At 41.7% G+C, this 22,138-nt stretch overlaps 2 protein-coding genes and 1 pseudogene across 2 annotated transcripts; all 3 read right to left on the reverse strand.

Annotated features, from left to right (window-relative positions):
* Positions 1 to 3,704: 3,704 nt before the first annotated feature.
* On the reverse strand, positions 3,705 to 5,447 carry LOC115566953 (tripartite motif-containing protein 16-like; annotated as a pseudogene).
* A 5,820-nt stretch (positions 5,448 to 11,267) lies between these two features.
* On the reverse strand, positions 11,268 to 14,103 carry LOC115566956 (tripartite motif-containing protein 16-like). Its single transcript, XM_030393042.1, has one exon. The coding sequence runs from the start codon at positions 14,101 to 14,103 to the stop codon at positions 12,481 to 12,483; it is 1,623 nt and encodes a 540-aa protein (XP_030248902.1). The 3' UTR covers positions 11,268 to 12,480.
* A 5,304-nt stretch (positions 14,104 to 19,407) lies between these two features.
* Positions 19,408 to 21,749, reverse strand: LOC115566954 (tripartite motif-containing protein 16-like). The gene has a single exon (XM_030393041.1). It carries the CDS (start codon positions 21,494 to 21,496, stop codon positions 19,823 to 19,825), a length of 1,674 nt encoding a protein of 557 aa, XP_030248901.1. The 5' UTR covers positions 21,497 to 21,749; the 3' UTR covers positions 19,408 to 19,822.
* Positions 21,750 to 22,138: the final 389 nt, after the last annotated feature.

Consider the following 22,138-nt stretch of genomic DNA (forward strand, 5'->3'; position numbering starts at 1 on the left):
GTGAATAGAGGATCCATCTATCCAGTAGGTGAAAGAGGAGTTGGTCTGCCTCCCTGCTCATCATCTGTAAATCAACTTACTCTGCTGCTGTCTCTCCTTTGGTCTTGTACCCCAAATTGGCCCAAATGGACTCTCTGTCCGTCTCTAGTAATGTAAACGTTTAGACATCTCCCACCGTCTGGCATGAGGGTCAAACTCAGTTTAAATACCTCATAGTGGCCTTGTCTTCTAACTAACCTTTAACACTCTAGCTAACCTCTAACGCACCCACAGCTGAATAATGACTCCGGGGACCCCTAGACCTGTTAACCCAACACCGTCCACATTCCTAAACTCAAAAAGAAGCAAGTGGTTAAATGTAAACTAAGTTAAATCATAAGTCAGAATCTGTTGTTGTACAGATACCTCGCCTGGACATAGGGTTTGGGTTGGGTCAGAGGCAGGCCTACAAAGTGAATGGGATGAATTAGAGCTGAAATTTGACCAAGTGTCAGGGCCAAAATTGTTAGTCCAGGAGGTGTTTATGAGCATGTTTCGGGCAGTTTGGAGCCCTTGTAGTGAGACTTTTTCAAAAATTCCACATACCTGGACCTAAACATTAACCAATATAGGCTACTTCTTTGTCTCTGTGGAGAAAGTCCCCAGACTCCCTTAACAAATGTGTCAGTTTAGTGAGTTGTTGAGTTAGGAAAAGTGGCGCAGTATTTTTTTTAGTAACGGGTAATGTAACTAATTACTATTTCCATCGTTACAATGCCGTTACCGTTACCAACAATTACAGTAAATGTGGTGCGTTATAAACTGAAGCTACTCATTGTAGCTGTTGTCATCCTACTTGGCTCTCAGCCATAGGAGGGAGGAGGGAGGGGCGAGACAACCGCATCTGTGATGATGATTGGCTACGGTTGAGTAAGACTTCGTAAGCCAATCAGAGGCAGTGTTCAGTTTACACACAAACCACCCACGCACAAAGCGGCCTCACACACACAAACTAGCAGAGTTAAGCTGCAAACAAACCTCATCAGGAGCAGTGAGAGCCTTCGTGGCTAACCAGACACAGGAAGGACTGTCACCTAAAAACATGATGTAGTTTTTTTCATATTCATGATATTTAATGATGAGCTGTCCTTATTTTCCCATACAATTATATAGTCAGCTTGTAAGGAGATAATGATGATATTTACATGGTGAGATATGAACATTTTTATTCTACTGTTTATTATGTGGAGTGACTTTTAAAAACAATTTTATGTGTCATTTCATGGGTATGTGATACCATTCTGAGGCGTGCCAAGGAGAGGTTCTCTTTCACCAAGCACCTCATCAGTGCCACTCTGCTGCTAGGAAACTTGTTCCCCCAACACAGCGTGAAGTTCAGTGATTCAGCACTGGAAACCACTGTGGAAGCCTATCCAACACTGGACGAGGCCAAGCTGAAGACAGAAATGTTCCTGGTCTGTGAAAATGAACAGTTCAAGGCTTGCAGTGGTGTGCTGGTTCTAATACAGGTTTCCATGGAAAACAACCTCCAGAACACATTCAGTGAGACCGTAAGTCTTCTCATCACCACACCGATGACTACAGCAGAGTCAGAGAGGTGCTTCTTTACTTTAAAGAGGATAAAAACATTCCTTGGGAACACCATGAATGCACAGGAAGGCCTGAACACACTGGCTGTGCTCTCCAAGGAGAAAAACCCGATATAGAACATTCCTGACTTTAACACAAAAGTCACTGAGAGGTTTGCTACTCAGAAAGACTGAAGAGCAAAGTTTATAAAGATATGAGCCTGAAAATGAGCAGAATATGTCTCCTTGAACTAAAAGCTGCAGACAAAGTGAGCGGAGCTGCTTTAACCTCCACTACATCTCTGGTCAGCAGGATGACGGCGCCCTCTTGTGTCCTGCATCAGTTTTCACAGTTCACTTGTTAACCTGCTGTGATGTTCACTGCAGGAAGACATGCGGAAACTTCACTGAGCCTTTGGCAGCTTCAAACAACATCAGTAAAGACACATTTAAATATATGGAACATCACACTGTGTCACTTTGTTCACAGGAGTCACAGCCTGGAACACTGATGCTGCATTCAGGTCACACGGGAAAGATGGTATGGGCTTGTAAATAGTGTTTAGGAATGTGACATTTGAGGGTTGTTAAGTTCTCTGACGTCTTGTCTTAGTAGTTAACTTAATTTGTGACACTTTCCACAGGTTTTGTCACAGTTGCAAAAGGAGCCAGGACCCCGGCAGTGTTTCACTGAGTGTTGCAATGATTGCCAGGCTGATATGACGAGAAGTAAAAACATTTGTGTCACTGACATATGGAAAGGCTAATGACGCTTCAAATGGAAGCTGAATAAAGTTGGAAATATCGAGAAGTCCAAAAAAATCTTTCCCTAGAGCAGGGGTGGGCAATTAACTTTCTCAAGGGGCCACATGAGAAACAGGGACTGTTGTGTAGGGCTGGACCAATGGGCTAAACTCAATTCTGCTCAATATTAATTGTATCTCTTTATAAAAAGCAGTACATTGTAAGTCTTAGTAAATATTATGATTAGTACATGAAAAAAGTGAAGCGGACAAAGTTCAAAATGCAATTATGTCCCTGTTTAATCAACATCCACAAAAGCAATTGTGAACAAAATGTGCATTTTTTGCCATTTTTCAACGAGCAGCTTTAAATTAAAGTTATACAAAGTGATATTACCTTTTTGTTTGTACTTTTACTACAGAATTGATTTTTTTCACTTTTTTCTTACAACATGAAAACATGAAGCAGACATACTACAAAATGGCAACATTATGTCATTTTTTAAACAGCATTCACACAGCAATTGTGAATAAAATGTGCATGTTTTTGCCATTTTTCAAAGAACAGCATTAAATTAACTTAATACAAAGCGTTAGTGTGTAGTCTTACAACCTCATTTGCTGTTTTTCAGTTCTTTTTGCTTGTTCAGTGGGAGAAATCTAGTCTGTGCTGGGCTTGAACAAGTGCACAATGAAGTCAGGTTGAATGTCTGAGGTTGATATGTGAAGGACAGATGACAGGTGATCATCAGTGAGAGAAGATCTGTATCTGGATTTGTTAAACTTAATCACTGAAAATGTTTGTTCACATATGTAGGTCGAACCAAAGATAAAACCAACATCTTCTGAGCATGCCTCCTCACGTGTGGAAAGTTCTCCTCTTTGAGAGAAGAATAGAAATCCAGCAGTGATAGTGACTTGAAATGCTCTGACAGCATTGTATCGGACTGCAGGTCAATGAGTGTAAGCTGAACATAAAAAGGTGCATTGTTCACACTGCAACTGAAGGGAGACGAAATCATGTGCATTTCACCCTCAAATGTTTTGAAGTCTTAAAATCGCCTTGAAAACTCACCATGCAGCACAACCAATATGGATGAGTACCTGCAGAGGTACAACACTAAGAAGGCTCGACACAACATGAAACTTTGCTCGTAGTATCACCAGGGTCTCTACACATGAACACGAGCATTGAGAACATTGTTTGTGTACGCAGAGTTTACTAAAAAGAAGGTTTTTGAACTACTCACGTTAGGAGCATCATCTCCGGCGCGCTGCCATAATGGCAGACAAAAAGTGTCGATCCCCGAGTGCGACCTAACGGGCAGGAGAATAATGGTGAACCGCTCCTCAAGCCTGCCTGTTAGGTCACACTACGTCACATGTCTTCTGTCTATTTCAGTTTACACATCTCAGCAGAGTCTCCGTCATTGTGAAGCAGCCAAAGTCCAGCATAAAGAGGTTCAGTGAATGTGGTCTGGACTCTGTAGAGGAGAGTCATGGTGTCAGAGACGCTGTAGAAGGACAAAATACCTGCACTGTGATCCAGATACACTCCAACTCTGGAGGACTGAGGACCTGAGATGGGAGTTTTGACTCTTTTGTACCAAAACTGGTAACTGTTTGTGTAACAATATAATGACCAAGATTTGTCATTGAATCCAAATAGAGATTCTTTTGTGCTCCCTGTTCTGCTGATATTCTTGTATGAGACTGTTATATGAACTCCTCCTCTCCACTCCACCTCCCAGTAACAACGTCCAGTCAGACTCTCTCTACTCAGGACCTGAAATGACCAGTCAGTGAATCTGTCTGGATGATCAGAATAAGACTGTTTTTCATTCACTCTTGTTGCTTTTCTGTTCCCCTCAGATAATAACAGCTGTCTGTGCGCTGTGTTTGGATCCAGTGTGATTTCACATGAATATCTTAAGAAGTCAGCTCTGGTCTTGTTCTCTGGTTGTGACAGTAAAACATCCACTTGAGTCTCTTGTCAGTGAGATGTTGGTCCATGTCTCTCTCAGGACGTCCTGTAGTTTGTCTCTGAGCTCTGACACAGCTGCTGTCACATCCTCAAAGTACTTGAGAGGACGGATCTTGATGCTGGATGAGTGTGTAGACTCACTGAGTGCTGACAGTGAGGGGTAGTTGTGTAGAAACTGGTTGTAATCCTCTGTCTGTGAGAGCTTCTTCAGCTCAGCGTCTTTCCTCTTCAGCTCAGTGATCTCCTGCTCCAGCTTCTCCTGAAGCTCTTTGACTCGACTCACTTCAGTTTCCTGCTGGGATCTGACCTGCTGCTTCACATCAGAGCGTCTTTCCTCCATGAGACGGATCAGCTGGGTGAAGATATTCTCACTGTGCTCCACTGCTTTATCAGCACAGCCATTGATGGCCTCCACCTCCTGTTGAAGCAGCTTCACATATTCCTCTCTGTCCTGGATTCTCTGCTGGATGTTGTGTCGACTCCCCTCCAGCTCTCTCTGCCTCTCAGTCCTCTCTGCTGCAGCTGACACTGTGTCGTGGCCTTTATGTTCGTCCACAGAGCAGAGATAACAGATACACTGCTGATCAGTGCGGCAGAACATCTTCATCACCTCATCGTGACGAGAGCAGATGTTCTCCTGGAGCCTCTCTGACGGCTCCACCAGCTTGTGTTTCTTTAAAGGAGCTGATTCATAATGATGCTTGAGGTGTTTCTCACAGTAAGAGGCCGGACAGGATGAACATGACTTGACAGCTTTCCGTTTCCTCCCAGTGCAGACATCACAGGCCACATCTTCAGGTCCAGCATAGCAGAGATCAGCAGGAGCAGCTTGGAGTCCAGTCTTCTTCAGCTCCTCCAATAAAACTGCTAACATGGTGTTTTTCAGCAGCTCAGGCCTCGATGGGAAGCTCTTCCTGCACTGAGGGCAGCTGTAAGTTTTCTTCTCATTCTCTGTGTCCCAGTGGTCTTTAATACAGTTCTTGCAGTAGCTGTGTCCACAGGGAGTAGTCACCGGATCCTTCAGTAGATCCAAACAGATCGAACAAGAGAAAGTCTCGCGGTCCAGCTGAACTCCTTTCTGAGCCATTTCACCTGTCAATGACCGTCTGAGTACCGGTAACTGTCAGCTCAGATACTCCCTACTTCAGACTGTAGATCTAAAAGGAAATACATGTGCAGGGTGGAGCTTGCTGTGAATGAGATCCAAGAGAAGCGGGAGGGCTTATCAAGCTGAGAGTCGTTCCAGTAAGAAGAGCAGCTCTGTGTATCATTTTCAATGAAGCCTCAGTTAAATCCTGCTCCACATTTGAAAACATTTATTTTTTGTTGTAAAATACTTCTGGGCTCAGCAGACCTTGTTGATTGCTGCATATTTCTAAAATCTGTCTAATTCCTGTTGCAGCAGAACGAACATTTAATTGTATAATGTGTGATGTGTTCACTGACCACTCCTAGGACTTTGGTCCTCTCAGTCTCTCAATATCATATTTTATAAACTCTTTGTAAGTTTTTTTTTTTTTTTTTGCTGAAATCTGAATGTGTAAAGTAATTAAAGTTGTCAGAGAAATGTAGTCAAGTAAAAAGTAAAGCATTTCCCTCAGAAATGTGATGTAGTAGAAGGAGAAAGTAGCATGAAAACATCAGACTTAAATACAAGAACCACAAGAACAACAACATTAATGGAGGAAAACATTTTATCGAAGTGAATGTGTCAAATCTTTCCAAATACAGTTAACAGTAAACAAAATAGCCTACTTCTTTGTCATCTGTCCAGAAAGTCACCAGACTCTCAATTTTACAAGTTGTTTCATGAAAACTTTATAAACATTATGAAACGCTTTCTTTGAAAAATTCTAAATCATTGTCTCGTTCTTGTAAATTCATCATTAAATCAGAATATGAAGTTGTTTGTCTCCTTGTAAAAAGTGTCAGTTTGTGGCAGCATGTCTGTACCAGCCTGTCTGCTTCTGTGTTTAAAGTGCTGAAGTCTTACCTGCCAACATTTAGCAGCTGTTTGAACACAGAGGGGACAGAGACAGGTTAAAGAAGTCGAAGTACAGCTTTAGTAAGGCAGTAAGAGAAGCTAAACAGTACTTTCAGAAACCCCAACACCAGTTCTCAGCTCACGACTCTGGTTCTGTCTGGAAGGGCTCAGTCAGATTACAAACTACAAACGTAAACCCCCCCACTCCGTCAACGACCTGCGACTTGCAAATGAACTAAACGAGTTTTACTGCCGTTTTAAGAGACAAAGGGACAGTCCTGAAATATCACCTGCAATACCTTCTACGATCTCACCAACCCCCTCCCCACCCCCAGCCCAGCAGGACCCTGGGTCTCTCCACTTCACACCTCTGGGTCCCCCCCTCCTCTACCACAGTAACAACTCTCTGCCTGAAGGAGAGGGACACCCATAAACTTTTCAAGAGACAGAACCCCCGCAAAGCCGCTGGACCAGACTCTGTTTCTCCATCTACCCCGAAGCACTGCGCTGACCAGCTGTCTCCAGTGTTCAGGGACATCTTCAACACCTCACTGGAGACATGTCATGTGCCAGTCTGCTTTAAAGTCTCCACCATCATCCCTGTGCCCAAAAAGCCAAGGACCACAGGACTGAATGACTACAGACCCGTCGTCCTGACCTCTGTGGTCATGAAGTTGTTTGAGTGCCTGGTGCTCTCCCCTTCAAATCCTTAAACAACCCACTCCCACTAAAATGGGAGCTGAACATCAGATCCCTCACCAAAAAAGCTCAACAGAGGATGTTCTTCCTGCTGCAGCAGAATAAGTTCAACCTGCCAAAGATGATGATGGTGCACTTCTACACTGCCAGAATCAAGTCCATCCTCACCTCTTCCATCACCATCTGGTATGGTGCTGCCACTGCTAAGGACAAGAGCAGACTGCAGCCTATCATACGCTCTGCTGAGAAGGTGTTTGCTTGCAACCTTCCATCCCTTCAGGACCTGCACACCTCCAGGGCTCTGGGGCATGCAGATAGGATTGTGGCCGACCTCTCCCATCCAGTCACAGACTTTTTGATACTCTCCCCTCTGGCAGAAGGCTGCGGTCCATCAGGAACAAAACCTCCTGTCACATGAACAGTTTCTTTCTTTCTGCAGTTTGGATCCTTAACAAATCCCAGGACCCCAACCCCCAATTTTTATACAGGGCAGCAAGCCACCAATTTGGCCGTCTTTTTTTGTGGCTCGGTCCGCGGTTTTAGACAGAGGCCTGCAAATTGAGGGTCAGTCTTGGTCCGCCAATTTGCCGCCTCGGAGGGTACCCTTCTTTCCGCCTCGCCTGCTATCTAAAAACGAGCCATCAATGTGAGATGGGCGAAGGTGTCGAGTTTTAAACCAGGAAACAGCTGATCACAGCAGTCAGTCCATCACTTCATCCGTGAATGTCAAGATGAACAAGTGGACGGCCGCTGAGATTCAGTAGATGCTAGCGTCTACTTGGTCTCTGTAGCTGTTAGGTTGTGTCCGTTTGTTGTTGTAGAGGCAAGCTACTAAGGGTTGCTTCTTTCAAATTAAAAGCCCCCCGCTAAGAGCGGTGCAATGTAAAGCTCTTATTTTGAAGACAAATTCGTTGTCACTGTTCACTGCTTAACTTAATGCTTCACACACATTACATGTTTATGCCTACCCCAGAAGCGGGTTTTGGAAAAGGAGGAATATTACGCATCCATTTTAGAAAGACAGGGCGACACAGTGCCGCCCTTACCTTAGAACAAATGTGCTGCCTTTTTTATCTAAAAATGGCTACTGACACTGACTCTTGCACTCAAACCCACCATCGCCTTTGAATCTTTGCACAACAATAATGCAGATTGTGTAAAAAAAAATTATTTTTTGCACATTCCTGTACAACTCTTGTGTCTTTATTTATCAATCATCTCGCACTTTATGTCTCTGTTTGTTTGTATTGCATATATTATAGTCACTGGTTGTTTATTGTCTTCAATGTATGCACCTTCTTCATCAAGACAAATTCCTCGTTGGTGTAAAACCCTTCTTTGTAATAAATCAGTGATTCTGATTCATACACTCTGTGAAATGTTCTCTCTGACTAATTCTTCATTATTTCTTCCTTCTTGTAAATTTGTATTTTATTCTTTCCATGTAAAAGAACATTGATCTTTAGTCACACCAAATAAAACGAGCTGCTTTTATTATGTACATATATTTTAGTAGTTCAATGATGATAAAGTGAATCAATAGACTTAAAAACAAACAATTGTTCCCTCTCATCTCCAGTAAATTACTGGATACAGGATATGACGTGAATGTGGCAAAAAGTTTTGAGTATGAAATGTGTTCGCATTGGGAAAGCGACAGATGACATCACTAGTCAGGATTCTACTTTGGTTCTTGATGTATTCTGAATTTTCTAGTTGGTGTGACTCACAGGAATGATGCAAACAGGCTTAATGCAGCGCGGTCATTTACAGCATATATGCAGTGACAACATGAATACTTGTGGCAGTGTGTTGATATTATTATACAAGAAGTAAAAATACAGTATGTCGGCATATCACTTCTGTATGTCGTGAAGAAGGTATCACGCTGCAGAGGCTCATTGATGTGAAGGTTAATGTTAAAATGTGTGCAGAAGTTACTCAGTGTAGATTGTCCTCTGTCATTAAAATAACAGCAGGTGGCCACACATTTTCATATTTTCTCCATCAGCTTTGTCTGAAACCCTGAAATGACGACAAGAAGAAACTTTGTTCATGTTTGTTTATTCATAATGTGAAGCTACAGTTTGTTCACATGTCCCATCAGTAAAGTCTGTTCAGTGACTCTGAGAAACTCCAACACCAGTCTCAGCTCATGAATCTGGTTCTGTCTGGAAGTGGTTTAGACAGATGACAAACTACAAACCAAAACCCCCGGACTCTGTCAATGGCCTGCGAATTGTAAATGAACTGAACAACTTCTACTGTCACTTTGATAGACAGACATAGTGCGTGAAGACAAACAGATGTATAATTCACACAGAAAGCCGGCGCTGCGGCTCCTAAAGAGGCGTGGTGGTATATGTCATGTCCCCGCTGACTGTCTATAATCATGTGTATGCTGTTGTAATGTGTTGGGATTTAGATCCTGACCCATCAAACATCAAGCTGTTTGGCTCTGTGTGAACGAACAATGGCGGAGAATTGGCGAACCGCAGCTGCAGCGGAAATGCGGTGACTCTGTAAAAAGGGCTACTGTCGCTGTGGCTGCAGGCGCATTGCTGAAACTCTGTATTGCTGGCATTTAACAATTAGATTTAGATTACACATTTAGATTTAGGTTTAACATTTACATTTAATGTTTAACATTTAAATTTAATTAGATTAAGCTTTAACATTTAGATTTAGATTTAACGTTTAACATTTAAATTTAGCATTTAACATTTAGATTTAGATTCAACATTTAACATCTAGATTTAGATTCAACATTTAACATTTAGATTTACCATTTAACATTTACATTTTGATTTATATTTAACATTTACATTTTGATTTATATTTAACATTTACATTTAGATTTAGATTTAACGTTTCTTTTTAACATTTGATTTATATTTAACATTTACATTTACATTTGGATTTAAGGCTTAACATTTAGATTTAACATTTCTTTTTAACGTTGAACATTAGATTTATATTTATATTAAACATTTAACATTTAGATTTAGATTCAACTTTTAACATCTAGATTTAGATTCAGATTTAACTTTTAGATTTAACATTAACTTTAAATTCAACATTTCTATTTGACATTTCTATTTAGATTTAACATTTATATTTATATTTAACATTTAGATTCAGATTTAAGATTTAACATCTAGATTTAGAGTTAACGTTTAACATTTAGATTTACTATTTAACCTTCAGATTTACCATTTAACATGTATATTTATATTTACATTTATCATTTACATTTAGATTTAACATTTAGATTTAACATTTCTTTTAAACATTTATATGTGTATTTAACATTTAACAATTAGATTTATATTTAGATTTAACATTTAACAATTAGATTTAGATTCAACATTTAATGTTTAGATTTAGATTTAATATTTAACATTCAGATTTAGACTTAACATTTAACTTTTATATTTAGATTTAAAATTTAGATTTAACATTTAACATCTAGATTTAGGTTAAACTTTTGGATTTAACATTTGACATTCAACATTTAGATTTAGATTCACCATTTAAAATTTAGATTTAGATTTGAAATTTAGCTTTAGATTTATATTTAACATTTAGATTTATATTTAGCGTTTACATTTAGATCTCGATTTAGGTTAACCATTTAGATTTAGATTTAACATTTAAAATTCAACATTTAGATATAACATTTACATTCAATATTTACACTTAGGTTTATCATTGACATTTGGATTTAGATTTAACATTTAGAATTAGATTCAATATTTTACATTCAGATTGTGATTTAACATTTAAATTAAGATTCAACATTTACCATTTTGATTTAACATTTAACATTTAGATTCAGATTCAACATTTAGATTTAGCATTTAACATTTAGATTTAGCATTTAACATTCAGATATCTATTTAACATTTACATTTAGATTTAACATTTCTATTTAACATTTCCATTCATATTTAACATTTTACATTTAGATTTAGATTTAACATCTAACAATTAGATTTAGATTCAACATTTAACATTTGGATTTAGATTTAATTTTTTAACATTCAGATTTAGATTTGACATTCAACTTTTGGATTTAGATTTAACATGTAGCTTTAAATTTAGGTTAAACATTTAGATGTAACATTTCTATTTAAATTTCCATTCATATTTAACATTTTACATTTAGATTTAGATTTAACATCTAAAAATTAGATTTAGATTCAACATTTAACATTTGGATTTAGGTTTAATTTTTAACATTCAGATTTAGATTTAACATTCAACTTTTAGATTTAGATTTAAATTTTAACATTCAACATTTAGATTTAACAGGGAAAGGTGAAATCCAGCAGGCCAGAAACAAGTGGGACCATTTCAAGAAAAAGTACAAACTAGCGTCAGGTTTGAATGATGATGTGGAAACTAAATTGTTTTACCCATGCAAGTTATTAAATAATTTGCTGAAAATTGCTGACGTGATTGATTTCCACTGCCTTAGGATTGCTAATATCCAGGGACAGCAGAGGGTCATATTTTCTCCATCAGCTTTGTTTGAAACCTGAAATGGCGACAAGAAGAGACTTTGTTCATGTTTGTTTATTCATGACGTGAAGCTTCAGTTTGTTCACACGTCCCATCAGTAAAGTCTGTTCACTGACTCTTGTTCAGTGATTTCATCAACAGATTCACTTCATCTGAACAGTTTGTTTGAGCAGAATCTCAGCTACCAACAACACATTCATCAATCATCTCCTTATTAATTTTGATCAGGATATTTACAGCTTTATAAACCTCATAGTTCCTCATTTGTAAATCGATTCAGAGAACAAGAACAACATTTAGAGGATCAGACAAATAAAAGTAATTAAAGAATTCTGTACAAAGTGGAGAGAACTGTACGGGAGCTGATTTCTGCCACTGAAAGAAAAAACAATCCGACGGAAACTTTAGAATAAAAATATTGTCATGGTGAGACATAATTATGACAGAAAGATCAAAATTATGACATCAAAAATGATAATGATCAGTTATTATTAGAGATAAAAGTCCATTTATCGTCTCAATTGTGTTTTCATTTCAATTTTGAGTTTTCATATTTCTGATTCTATTTTACTGGCAGAAATGAGCTTCCACAGAACAAAACATCAACAATAAATGAAGATGTGCTGCTTTCTCTCTGAAGACTCACGCAGTGGAAGAGAAACAACAACATACAAATACATCAGTACAAATATTCAACATGCAGTTAGAGCACAGAGACGATCACATTTTAATAACAAGAAGAATCAGTGGAGGTCAACAAACCTCATCAGGAGCAGTGAGAGCCTCCGTGGCTAAACAGACACAGGAAGGAGTGTCACCTAAAAACACCTCAAACGTTTACAGAGCAACAAATGAGGAGGCATCAAAGTACTGCGCAGAAAGTTTGACTGACAGTTGAAGACATGACACAACAATCAGCGACAGACATGAAGACAACATGAGAATGATTTAACTCAGTGTCCCTTAAATGTCATCTGTCTATTTCAGTTTACAAAACTCAGCAGAGTCTTCAATACAACGCAGCCACAGTCCAGCATAGAGCGGTTCAGTGAATGTGGTCTGGACTCTGTGGAGGAGAGTCATGGTGTCAGAGACACTGTAGAAGGACAGAATACCTGCACTGTGATCCAGGTACACTCCAACTCTGGAGGACGGAGGACCTGAGACGAGAGTTTGGATGTTCTTGTAATAAAACTGATAACTGTTTGTGTCACAACTTAATGACCAAGATTTGTCATTGTGTCCAAATTTAGATTCATTTGTCCACCCTGTTCTCCTGATATTCTTGTATGCGGCTGCGACATAAACTTCTCCTCTCCACTCCACCTCCCAGTAACAACGTCCAGTCAGACTCTCTCTACTCAGGACCTGAAACCACTTAGTGAATCTGTCTGGATGATTAGAATAAGATAGTTGTTTACTCACTATTGTTGCTTTTCTGTTCCCCTTAGATAATAACAGCTGTCTGTGTGCTGTGTTTGGATCCAATGTGATTTCACATGAATATCTTAAGAAGTCAGCTCTGGTCTTGGGTTCTGGTTGTGACAGTAAAACATCCACTTGAGTCACCGTCAGTGAGATGTTGGTCCATGTCTCTCTCAGGACGTCCTGTAGTTTGTCTCTGAGCTCTGACACAGCTGCTGTCACATCCTCAAAGTACTTGAGAAGACGAATCTTGATGCTGGATGAGTGTGTAGACTCACTGAGTGCTGACAGTGAGGGGTAGTTGTGTAGAAACTGGTTGTGATCCTCTGTGTGTGAGAGCTTCTTCAGCTCAGCGTCTTTCCTCTTCAGCTCAGTGATCTCCTGCTCCAGCTTCTCCTGAAGCTCTTTGACTCGACTCACTTCAGTTTCCTGCTGGGATCTGACCTGCTGCTTCACATCAGAGCGTCTTTTCTCCATGAGACGGATCAGCTGGGTGGCCTCCACCTCCTGTTGAAGCAGCTTCACATATTCCTCTCTGTCCTGGATTCTCTGCTGGATGTTGTGTCGACTCCCCTCCAGCTCTCTCTGCCTCTCAGTCCTCTCTGCTGCAGCTGACACTGTGTCGTGGCCTTTATGTTCGTCCACAGAGCAGAGATAACAGATACACTGCTGATCAGTACGGCAGAACATCTTCATCACCTCATCATGACGAGAGCAGATGTTCTCCAGGAGCTTCTCGGACGGCTCCACCAGCTTGTGTTTCTTGAAAGCAGCTGATTCATAATGAGGCTGCAGGTGTTTCTCACAGTAAGAGGCCACACACTGCAGACAGGACTTAACTGCTCTCAGTTTCCTCCCAGTGCAGACATCACAGGCCACATCTTCAGGTCCAGCATAGCAGAGATCAGCAGGAGCAGCTTGGAGTCCAGTCTTCTTCAGCTGCTCCACTAAAACTGCTAACATGGTGTTTTTCAGCAGCTCAGGCCTCGGTGTGAAGCTCTTCCTGCACTGAGGGCAGCTGTGGATCCTCTTCTCATCCTCTGTGTCCCAGTGATTGTTAATACAGTTGGTGCAGTAGCTGTGTCCACAGGGAGTAGTCACTGGATCCTTTAGTAGATCCAAACAGATCGAACAAGAGAAAGTCTCTCGGTCCAGCTGAACTGCTTTTTGTGTCATTTCACCTCTCAGTAACGGCAACCGTCTGAGTTTCATGTGCAGGGTAGAGCTTGCCCTTTTTGAAAGCAGAGAGCAGAGGGCGGGCTTATCAAGCTGAGACTTGTTCCATCAATCGGAGCAATCATGTACGACTGTGAATCATGTACGACTGCAGACTTTGTTGATGGCTGCATATATCTATAATCTGTCTGATTCATGCAGCAGACACAAACACATCACATTCAGTAGTTACATATTTGTTCTCCTTCATGTCAGAACAGGTTCAGGATGTGGCTGTGGAGACAAGAGTCAGGACTGGGAGACAGTCATGTGACAGCACTGTGTCAAGTCACTACATTACGTCAACAATACTGGAAACGTCGACATTTCTTACAAAATAAAAGCCTCACATTGAACAAATATTGTAGGTATAAAAAAGTAAGAAGTATTTTCACTTTTGAAAATGTTTTATTTATTCAACATTAACCCAACCCAAGACCTTTTACTCATCATGTAGTGCTGAAAGGCACAACACAGACATTGTAAGTGTTTAAAATTGCCAAGCTGCAAAAGTTACATGCAACAACTTAAAAAAAGCGACATTTCGCCAAAGTATGCAAATCAGCTGTGGCTGTAGTGAGAGAAGTTGTAGTACCTGAGTTAGCAATACTGTGTGTGGATGACATTAAGTTGGCAGCTGCAGCATTTAATAAAACCACCTGCAAATTAGACATTGAAGCACTACAAGGGAATCTCAAGGTCCAAGGTTAATTGTGGACATTGGAGCTGCTGTATCTGTCCTTCCAGAACCAGTATACAGGCAACATTTTGCACACTGCACATTGACAGAACCCAAAGTTAAACTAGTCACATATGCAAGAGGTGACCTGCCTGTCATTGGCTGTCTAGAAGCTACAGTTGCCTTTGCAAATCAAGATAACTAAGTCCAAGCATTGTTCTATGTAGTCAAAGCTTGATCAACACTGCGCGGCCTGGACCTGATCAAAGCACTCAAGATGGACATCATCGGAGGAGAAGTGATCTACACAAAAAAGGACAATGCAAAAGGATCTTTGGCTGTAACACAACCATGTATGGAAAACTGTGTTGATTCTGGTTAAGCTGACCATCTTGGGTGTGTTAAAGGGTTCATCCACAAAGTTCAGGTAAACAATACAGTGAAACCTGTATGCCAAAAACTGAGACGTCTACCACTCAGCATACATGAAGAGGTGTCAGCAGAGCTCAAGTGCTTACTTCAAGCAGGCCTCATCAAACCAGTGGATGCATCTGAATGGGTGAATCCTCAGGTGGTGGCATGAAAACGCAGAGGAGGCTTCAGGCTTTGTGTTGATCTCCATGAACCTAATAAAAGTGTGATAATGGACTGTCACCCTCTCCCTCATATGGAGGATCTATTCACAAAACTGGCAGGTGCTACATATTTTAGCCAGATTGATTTTGAGTTCAGTTTACCATCAGTTGCCTCTCCACCCTGATAGCAGAAGTCTCACTGCTTTCATAACTCATGAGGGTCTCTTTCAGTTTACCCGAGTTCCTTTTTGGACAAGCTTCAGGGCCATTTGCCTTTCAAAAAATGATGCACTCAGTCCTGAAAGACTTGCAAGACGTACAGCACTGTTTGGATGACATCATAGTGTATGGACATTCCAAGGAATAACATGATGAATACCTACAAGCTGTTCTTCAGCGCCTGAAAGATGTCGGGCTGCAGATAAACTTTGGAAAAAGCTCATTTGGTCAGACAAGCGTCCTGTTCTTAGGACTGCACCCTAGCCCAGACCACCTGACTGCCATCGCTGCAGCTCCTGCTCCGAAGGACATGGCAGCTCTTCATTCTTTCCTGGGTTCAACATCATGGTTCAGCAAGTTTATACCAATCTATGCAACAGCAGTAGAGCCACTGCGAGAGCTACTTAGAACAAACACTCTGGCTGAACTAAATTGGACTGAAGCTCTTGCTCGTGTGTGGGCAGTTGAACGATGAAGGAAATATGTATGGGGACGTAGATTCATACTCAGAACTGATCACCAAGCCTTCACCACTCTTCTAAGTAGTAAAGGCATAAACAGAGCTGGCATGAAAATTGCACGTTGGTCAGACAGACTGATGTGTTTCCAGTATGACATGCAACACTGTCCGGAACATCAAAATGTCATGGCATTCTGCGTAACACCACTACCACGGCTACAGATCCTGAACAGAACTGAATCACAGAGATAGCTGAGATCTCTCCTCTCCTGACAGCTCTCCCACTTTTGGATTTCAAGGCTGAATGTGAGGACTGTTCTGAGCAATGCTGCAATGCTGCGACAGATCATCCTGGCAAGGTGGCCTAAAGTGAAAAGGTCTCTTCCAGAGGAGGTGAAACCTTACTTCCTTGTCCATCATGAACTGGCAACAGAGGCCCCACTGATATTCAGAGGAACACACCTGGAGGTTCCTAAATCTCTGCGGGCAAGGGCTGTGCACCTTGCCCATGAAGTACATCAGGCCTAAGAGAGCTTTACTGGTGGCCATATACTGACGATCTGGTCGAAACAATTCTGTCATCATGCACAACCTGCAGGCATGCGACAAAACTGCCAGTGTTTCTCCTGCCCCACTACAACCAGTCAAGTTCCCAGAGGGACAACAACATGTGGGTATTGACATTGTGGGTCTGTTTGAAAGTGGAGCCTATGACAGCAGGTTTGCTATCACCCTCTTTGACTATTTCAGTAAATAGCCTACGGTAGCGTTCACTCCCACTGCTACAACACCTACTGTCATGGCATTCCAAATTTCTGTCTTTGCTTGTGAAGCAAACCCCTGTACTGTGACAACTGATAATGGGCCCCAGTTCACATCCTCTGCCTTTGCTGATTTCCGGAGCAAACATGGCATTAAGCACATTGAAACAAGTGTATACCACCCTCAGGAAAACGTGTGTGTGGAACGCTTTAACAGAGTGCTAAAAGATAGTATTCAAACAGCACAGGCTTCCAAGCAACCATGGAAGCCTGTAGTGACTGAAATGCTTCACAGCTACCGAGCTACACCCTAAACCACAACTGGAGAATCTCCTTTCCAGCTCCTCAGAGGATGGCCAATGAGGACAAAACTGAACATCCTGCCCCCCACCAAAGGACAATGTATAGTTGTGTCAAAGCTAAAGTTGCCCGTCAACAGGCCAGAAGTTCACTTTACAGAAAACAAAAAGAGAGGGGCTAACCAAGATCACTGTTGGACCTACAGTCAGAGTGCACAAATGTCATGTACAACATTTGCAGAATTTACTAGTAGACATAAAGATGGCGTTTCCAGAAGTTTATAAGTCGTCTCCTAATTCAACAACTCAAACAATTTCATGTTATCTATCAACAGACTTTTTGTATATTGCACAAGTTATGTACATACAAGGACAGTTACTGTATATAGTATGTTATCTCTATTCTAATAGTTTTATTATATATTTTATTCAAATTGTTATTTCATTCTTTCCAATATCTTTTCATTATTGTCTCTATTTTCTGAGACTGACTCTTGTGCTGCCTAATATTGTGTTGGTCCCCCTTTTGCTGCCAAAAAAGTGCTGACCCAACGAGGCATGGACTCCACTAGACCCCTGACGATGTGCTGTGGTATCTGGCACCAAGATGTTGGTAGCCTCCATGGATCGTACTTGTTTGTCCAGCACATCCCAGAGATGCTCGTTTGGATTGAGATCTGGGGAAATTGGAGGCCAAGTCAATACATCAGACTTGTTGTTGTGCTCTTCAAACCATCCTGAACAATTTTTGCTATGTGGCACGGCACATTATCCTGTTGAAAGAGGCCACAGCAATCAGGGAATATCGTTTTAATGAAAGGGTATACATGGTCTGGAACAATTCTTAGGTAGGTAGTAAATGTCAGAGAAACATCCACATGGATGGCAGGACCCAAGGTTTCCCAGCAGTACATTGCCCAAAGCATCACACTGCCACCACCGACTTGCCATCTCCCCATAGCGCATCCTGGTACCATGTGTTCCCCAGGTGAGCAACGCACGCCCACCTGGCCATCCACTTGATGTAAAAGAAAACATGATTCATCAGACCAGGCCATCTTCTTCTATTGCACCGTGGACCGTACTGGTCCAAAACTATGTGATACCATTCTGAGGCGTGCCAATGAGAGGTTCTCTTTCACCAAGCACCTCATCAGTGCCACTCTGCTGCTAGGAAACTTGTTCCCCCAACACAGCGTGAAGTTCACTGATTCAGCACTGGAAACCACTGTTGGAAGCCTATCTGACACTGGATGAGGCCAAGCTGAAGACAGAAATGTTCCTGGTCTGTGAAAATGAACAGTTCAAGGCTTGCAGTGGTGTGCTGGCTGTCATGCAGGTTTTCATGGAAAAACAACCTCCAGGACACATTCAGTGAGACTGTAAGTCTTCTTAAGATTCTCATCACCACACCGATGACTACAGCAGAGTCAGAGAGGTGCTTCTTTACTTTAAAGAGGATAACAACATTCCTTGGGAACACCATGAACGCACAAGACCGCCTGAACACACTGGCTGTGCTCTCCAAGGAGAAAAACCTGATACAGAACATTCCTGACTTTAGCACAAAAGTCACTGAGAGATTTGCTACTCAGAAAGACTGAAGAGCAAAGTTTATAAAGATATGAGCCTGAAAATGAGCAGAATATGTCTCCTTGAACTAAAAGCTGCAGACAAAGTGAGCGGAGCTGCTTTAACCTCCACTACATCTCTGGTCAGCAGGATGACGGCGCCCTCTTGTGTCCTGCATCAGTTTTCACAGTTCACTTGTTAACCTGCTGTGATGTTCACTGCAGGAAGACATGTGGAAACTTCACTGAGCCTTTGGCAGCTTCAAACAACATCAGTAAAGACACATTTAAATATATGGAACATCACACTGTGTCACTTTGTTCACAGGAGTCACAGCCCGGAACACTGATGCTGCATTCAGGTCACACGGGAAAGATGGGAGAGGAGAGTTTCACCTTTACAGATATTATTCACATCAGCTCTCAGCTTGTAAATAGTATTTAGGAATGTGAGATTTGAGGGTTTTTAAGTTCTCTGACTTCTAGAGTTATGATTCAACAACGTGGAAATACTTGAAACCAAATGTGAAGAAAAGTTCATTCATTTGATGATTTTCTGACAGCTTCAGCTCTGAACATGAACTGTGAACTTTGTGGTGTTTCAGGAGGAAAACTGCCTCAGTTATACTCTCATATTAGTGTCACATGTTCTCCATCAGCTCTGTGTGAGACCCTGGAATGAAGACGACAAGAAGAAACTTTGTTCATGTTGGTTTATTCATGATTCACTTCATCTGAACAGTTTGTTTGAGCAGAATCTCAGCGACCAACAACACATTCATCAATCATCTCCTTATTGATTATGATCTGGATATTTACAGAACAAATATTCAACATGCAGTTAGAGCACAGAGACGCTCACATTTTATTAACAAGAAGAATCAGTGGAGGTCAACAAACCTCATCAGGAGCAGTGAGAGCCTCCGTGGCTAAACAGACACAGGAAGGAGTGTCACCTGAAAACACCTCAAACATTTACAGAGCAACAAACCAGGAGGCGTCAAAGTACCGCCCACAAAGTTTGACTGACAGTTGAAGACATGACACAACAATCAGCAACAGACATGAAGACAACATGAGAATGATTTAACTCAGTGTCCCTTAAATGTCTTCTGTCTATTTCAGTTTACAAAACTCAACAGAGTCTTCAAAGAAACGCAGCCGCAGTCCAGCATAGAGAGGTTCAGTGAATGTGGTCTGGACTCTGTGGAGGAGAGTCATGGTGTCAGAGACTCTGTAGAAGGACAGAATACCTGCTCTGTGATCCAGGTACACTCCAACTCTGGAGGACCGAGGACCTGAGATGGGAGTGTGGACATTGTTGTACCAAAACTCACAAATATTTGGGTCACAATTTAATGACCAAGATTTGTCATTGTGTCCAAATCCACATTCATCTGAGCTCCCTGCTCTCCTGATATTCTTGTATGCGACTGCTACACAAACTCCTGCTCCTCTCCACTTCACCTCCCAGTAACAACGTCCAGTCAGACTCTCTCTACTCAGGACCTGAGAATACCAAGTGAATCTGTCGGGGTGATCAGAATTAGACTGTTGTCCTATCATTAATGTTGCTTTTCTGTTCCCCTCAGATAATAACAGCAGTCTGTTTGCTGTGTTTGGATCCAGTGTGATTTCACATGAATATCTTAAGAAGTCAGCTCTGGTCTTGGGTTCTGGTTGTGACAGTAAAACATCCACTTTCATCACTGTCAGTGAGATGTTGGTCCATGTCTCTCTCAGGACGTCCTGTAGTTTGTCTCTGACCTCTGACACGGCTGCTGTCACATCCTCAAAGTACTTGAGAGGACGGATCTTGATGCTGGATGAGTGTGTAGACTCACTGAGTGCTGACAGTGAGGGGTAGTTGTGTAGAAACTGGTTGTGATCCTCTGTGTGTGAGAGCTTCTTCAGCTCAGCGTCTTTCCTCTTCAGCTCAGTGATCTCCTGCTCCAGCTTCTCCTGAAGCTCTTTGACTCGACTCACTTCAGTTTCCTGCTGGGATCTGACCTGCTGCTTCACATCAGAGCGTCTTTCCTCCATGAGACGGATCAGCTGGGTGAAGATCTTCTCACTGTGCTCCACTGCTTTATCAGCAGAGCCATTGATGGCCTCCACCTCCTGTTGAAGCAGCTTCACATCTTCCTCTCTGTCCTGGATTCTCTGCTGGATGTTGTGTCGACTCCCCTCCAGCTCTCTCTGCCTCTCAGTCCTCTCTGCTGCAGCTGACACTGTGTCGTGGCCTTTATGTTCGTCCACAGAGCAGAGATAACAGATACACTGCTGATCAGTACGGCAGAACATCTTCATCACCTCATCGTGACGAGAGCAGATGTTCTCCTGGAGCTTCTCTGACGGCTCCACCAGCTTGTGTTTCTTTAAAGCAGCTGATTCATAATGAGGCTGCAGGTGTTTCTCACAGTAAGAGGCCACACACTGCAGACAGGACTTAACTGCTCTCAGTTTCCTCCCAGTGCAGACATCACAGGCCACATCTTCAGGTCCAGCATAGCAGAGATCAGCAGGAGCAGCTTGGAGTCCAGTCTTCTTCAGCTGCTCCACTAAAACTGCTAACATGGTGCTTTTCAGCAGCTCAGGCCTCGGTGTGAAGCTCTTCCTGCACTGAGGGCAGCTGTAGGTTTTCTTCTCATCCTCTGTGTCCCAGTGGTCTTTAATACAGTTGGTGCAGTAGCTGTGTCCACAGGGAGTAGTCACCGGATCCTTCAGTAGGTCCAAACAGATCGGACAAGAGAAAGTCTCTCGGTCCAGCTGAACTGCTTTCTGAGCCATTTCACCTCTCAGTCACAGCAACCGTCTGAGTTGCATGTGCAGGGTGGAGCTTGCAGTTTTTGAAAATAGAGAGAAGAGGGCTGAGAGTCGCTCCAGGAAGAGGAGGAGTTCTGTGAATCATGTACGACTGCAGACTTTGCTCATGGCTGCATGTTTCTATAATCTGTCTGATTCATGTTGCAGCAGCATAAACACATCATATTTAATAATTACATATCTGTTCTTCTTCATGTCAGAACAGGTTAGAGTCAGGACTGGGAGACAGTCATGTGACAGCACGTTGTCAAGTCACTTCATCACGTCAACAATACCGGAAATATCGACTTTCTTACAAAATAAAAGCCTAACATGAACACATTTTGTAAGTCTAAAAAAGTAATACGTATTTTCACTTTTGAAAATGTTTTATTTCTTCAACATTTTCTCCTCAGAGAACTTTTACTCATCATGTAGTGCTGAAAGCACAACACAGACATTGTAAATGTTTAACTGCACCATCACAGCTGCACCTTCTTTCAATCAATCACTACACTTTGATCACTTTTATTGCTGTTTTTATACTCTCTGCTTCATTGCTATTTATTTTGTGTTTCCACATACATTGCATCATCTCATGTTTATATATGTTAATAAATAGATGTA

This window comes from Sparus aurata, chromosome 17 (genome assembly GCF_900880675.1).
Source record: "Sparus aurata chromosome 17, fSpaAur1.1, whole genome shotgun sequence".
Lineage (NCBI taxonomy): Eukaryota > Metazoa > Chordata > Actinopteri > Spariformes > Sparidae > Sparus > Sparus aurata.

Coding starts and splice junctions, on each gene's coding strand:
- LOC115566956 (XM_030393042.1), bottom strand. CDS start 14,103: ATGACACAAAAAGCAGTTCAGCTGGACCGAGAGACTTTCTCTTGTTCG.
- LOC115566954 (XM_030393041.1), bottom strand. CDS start 21,496: ATGGCTCAGAAAGCAGTTCAGCTGGACCGAGAGACTTTCTCTTGTCCG.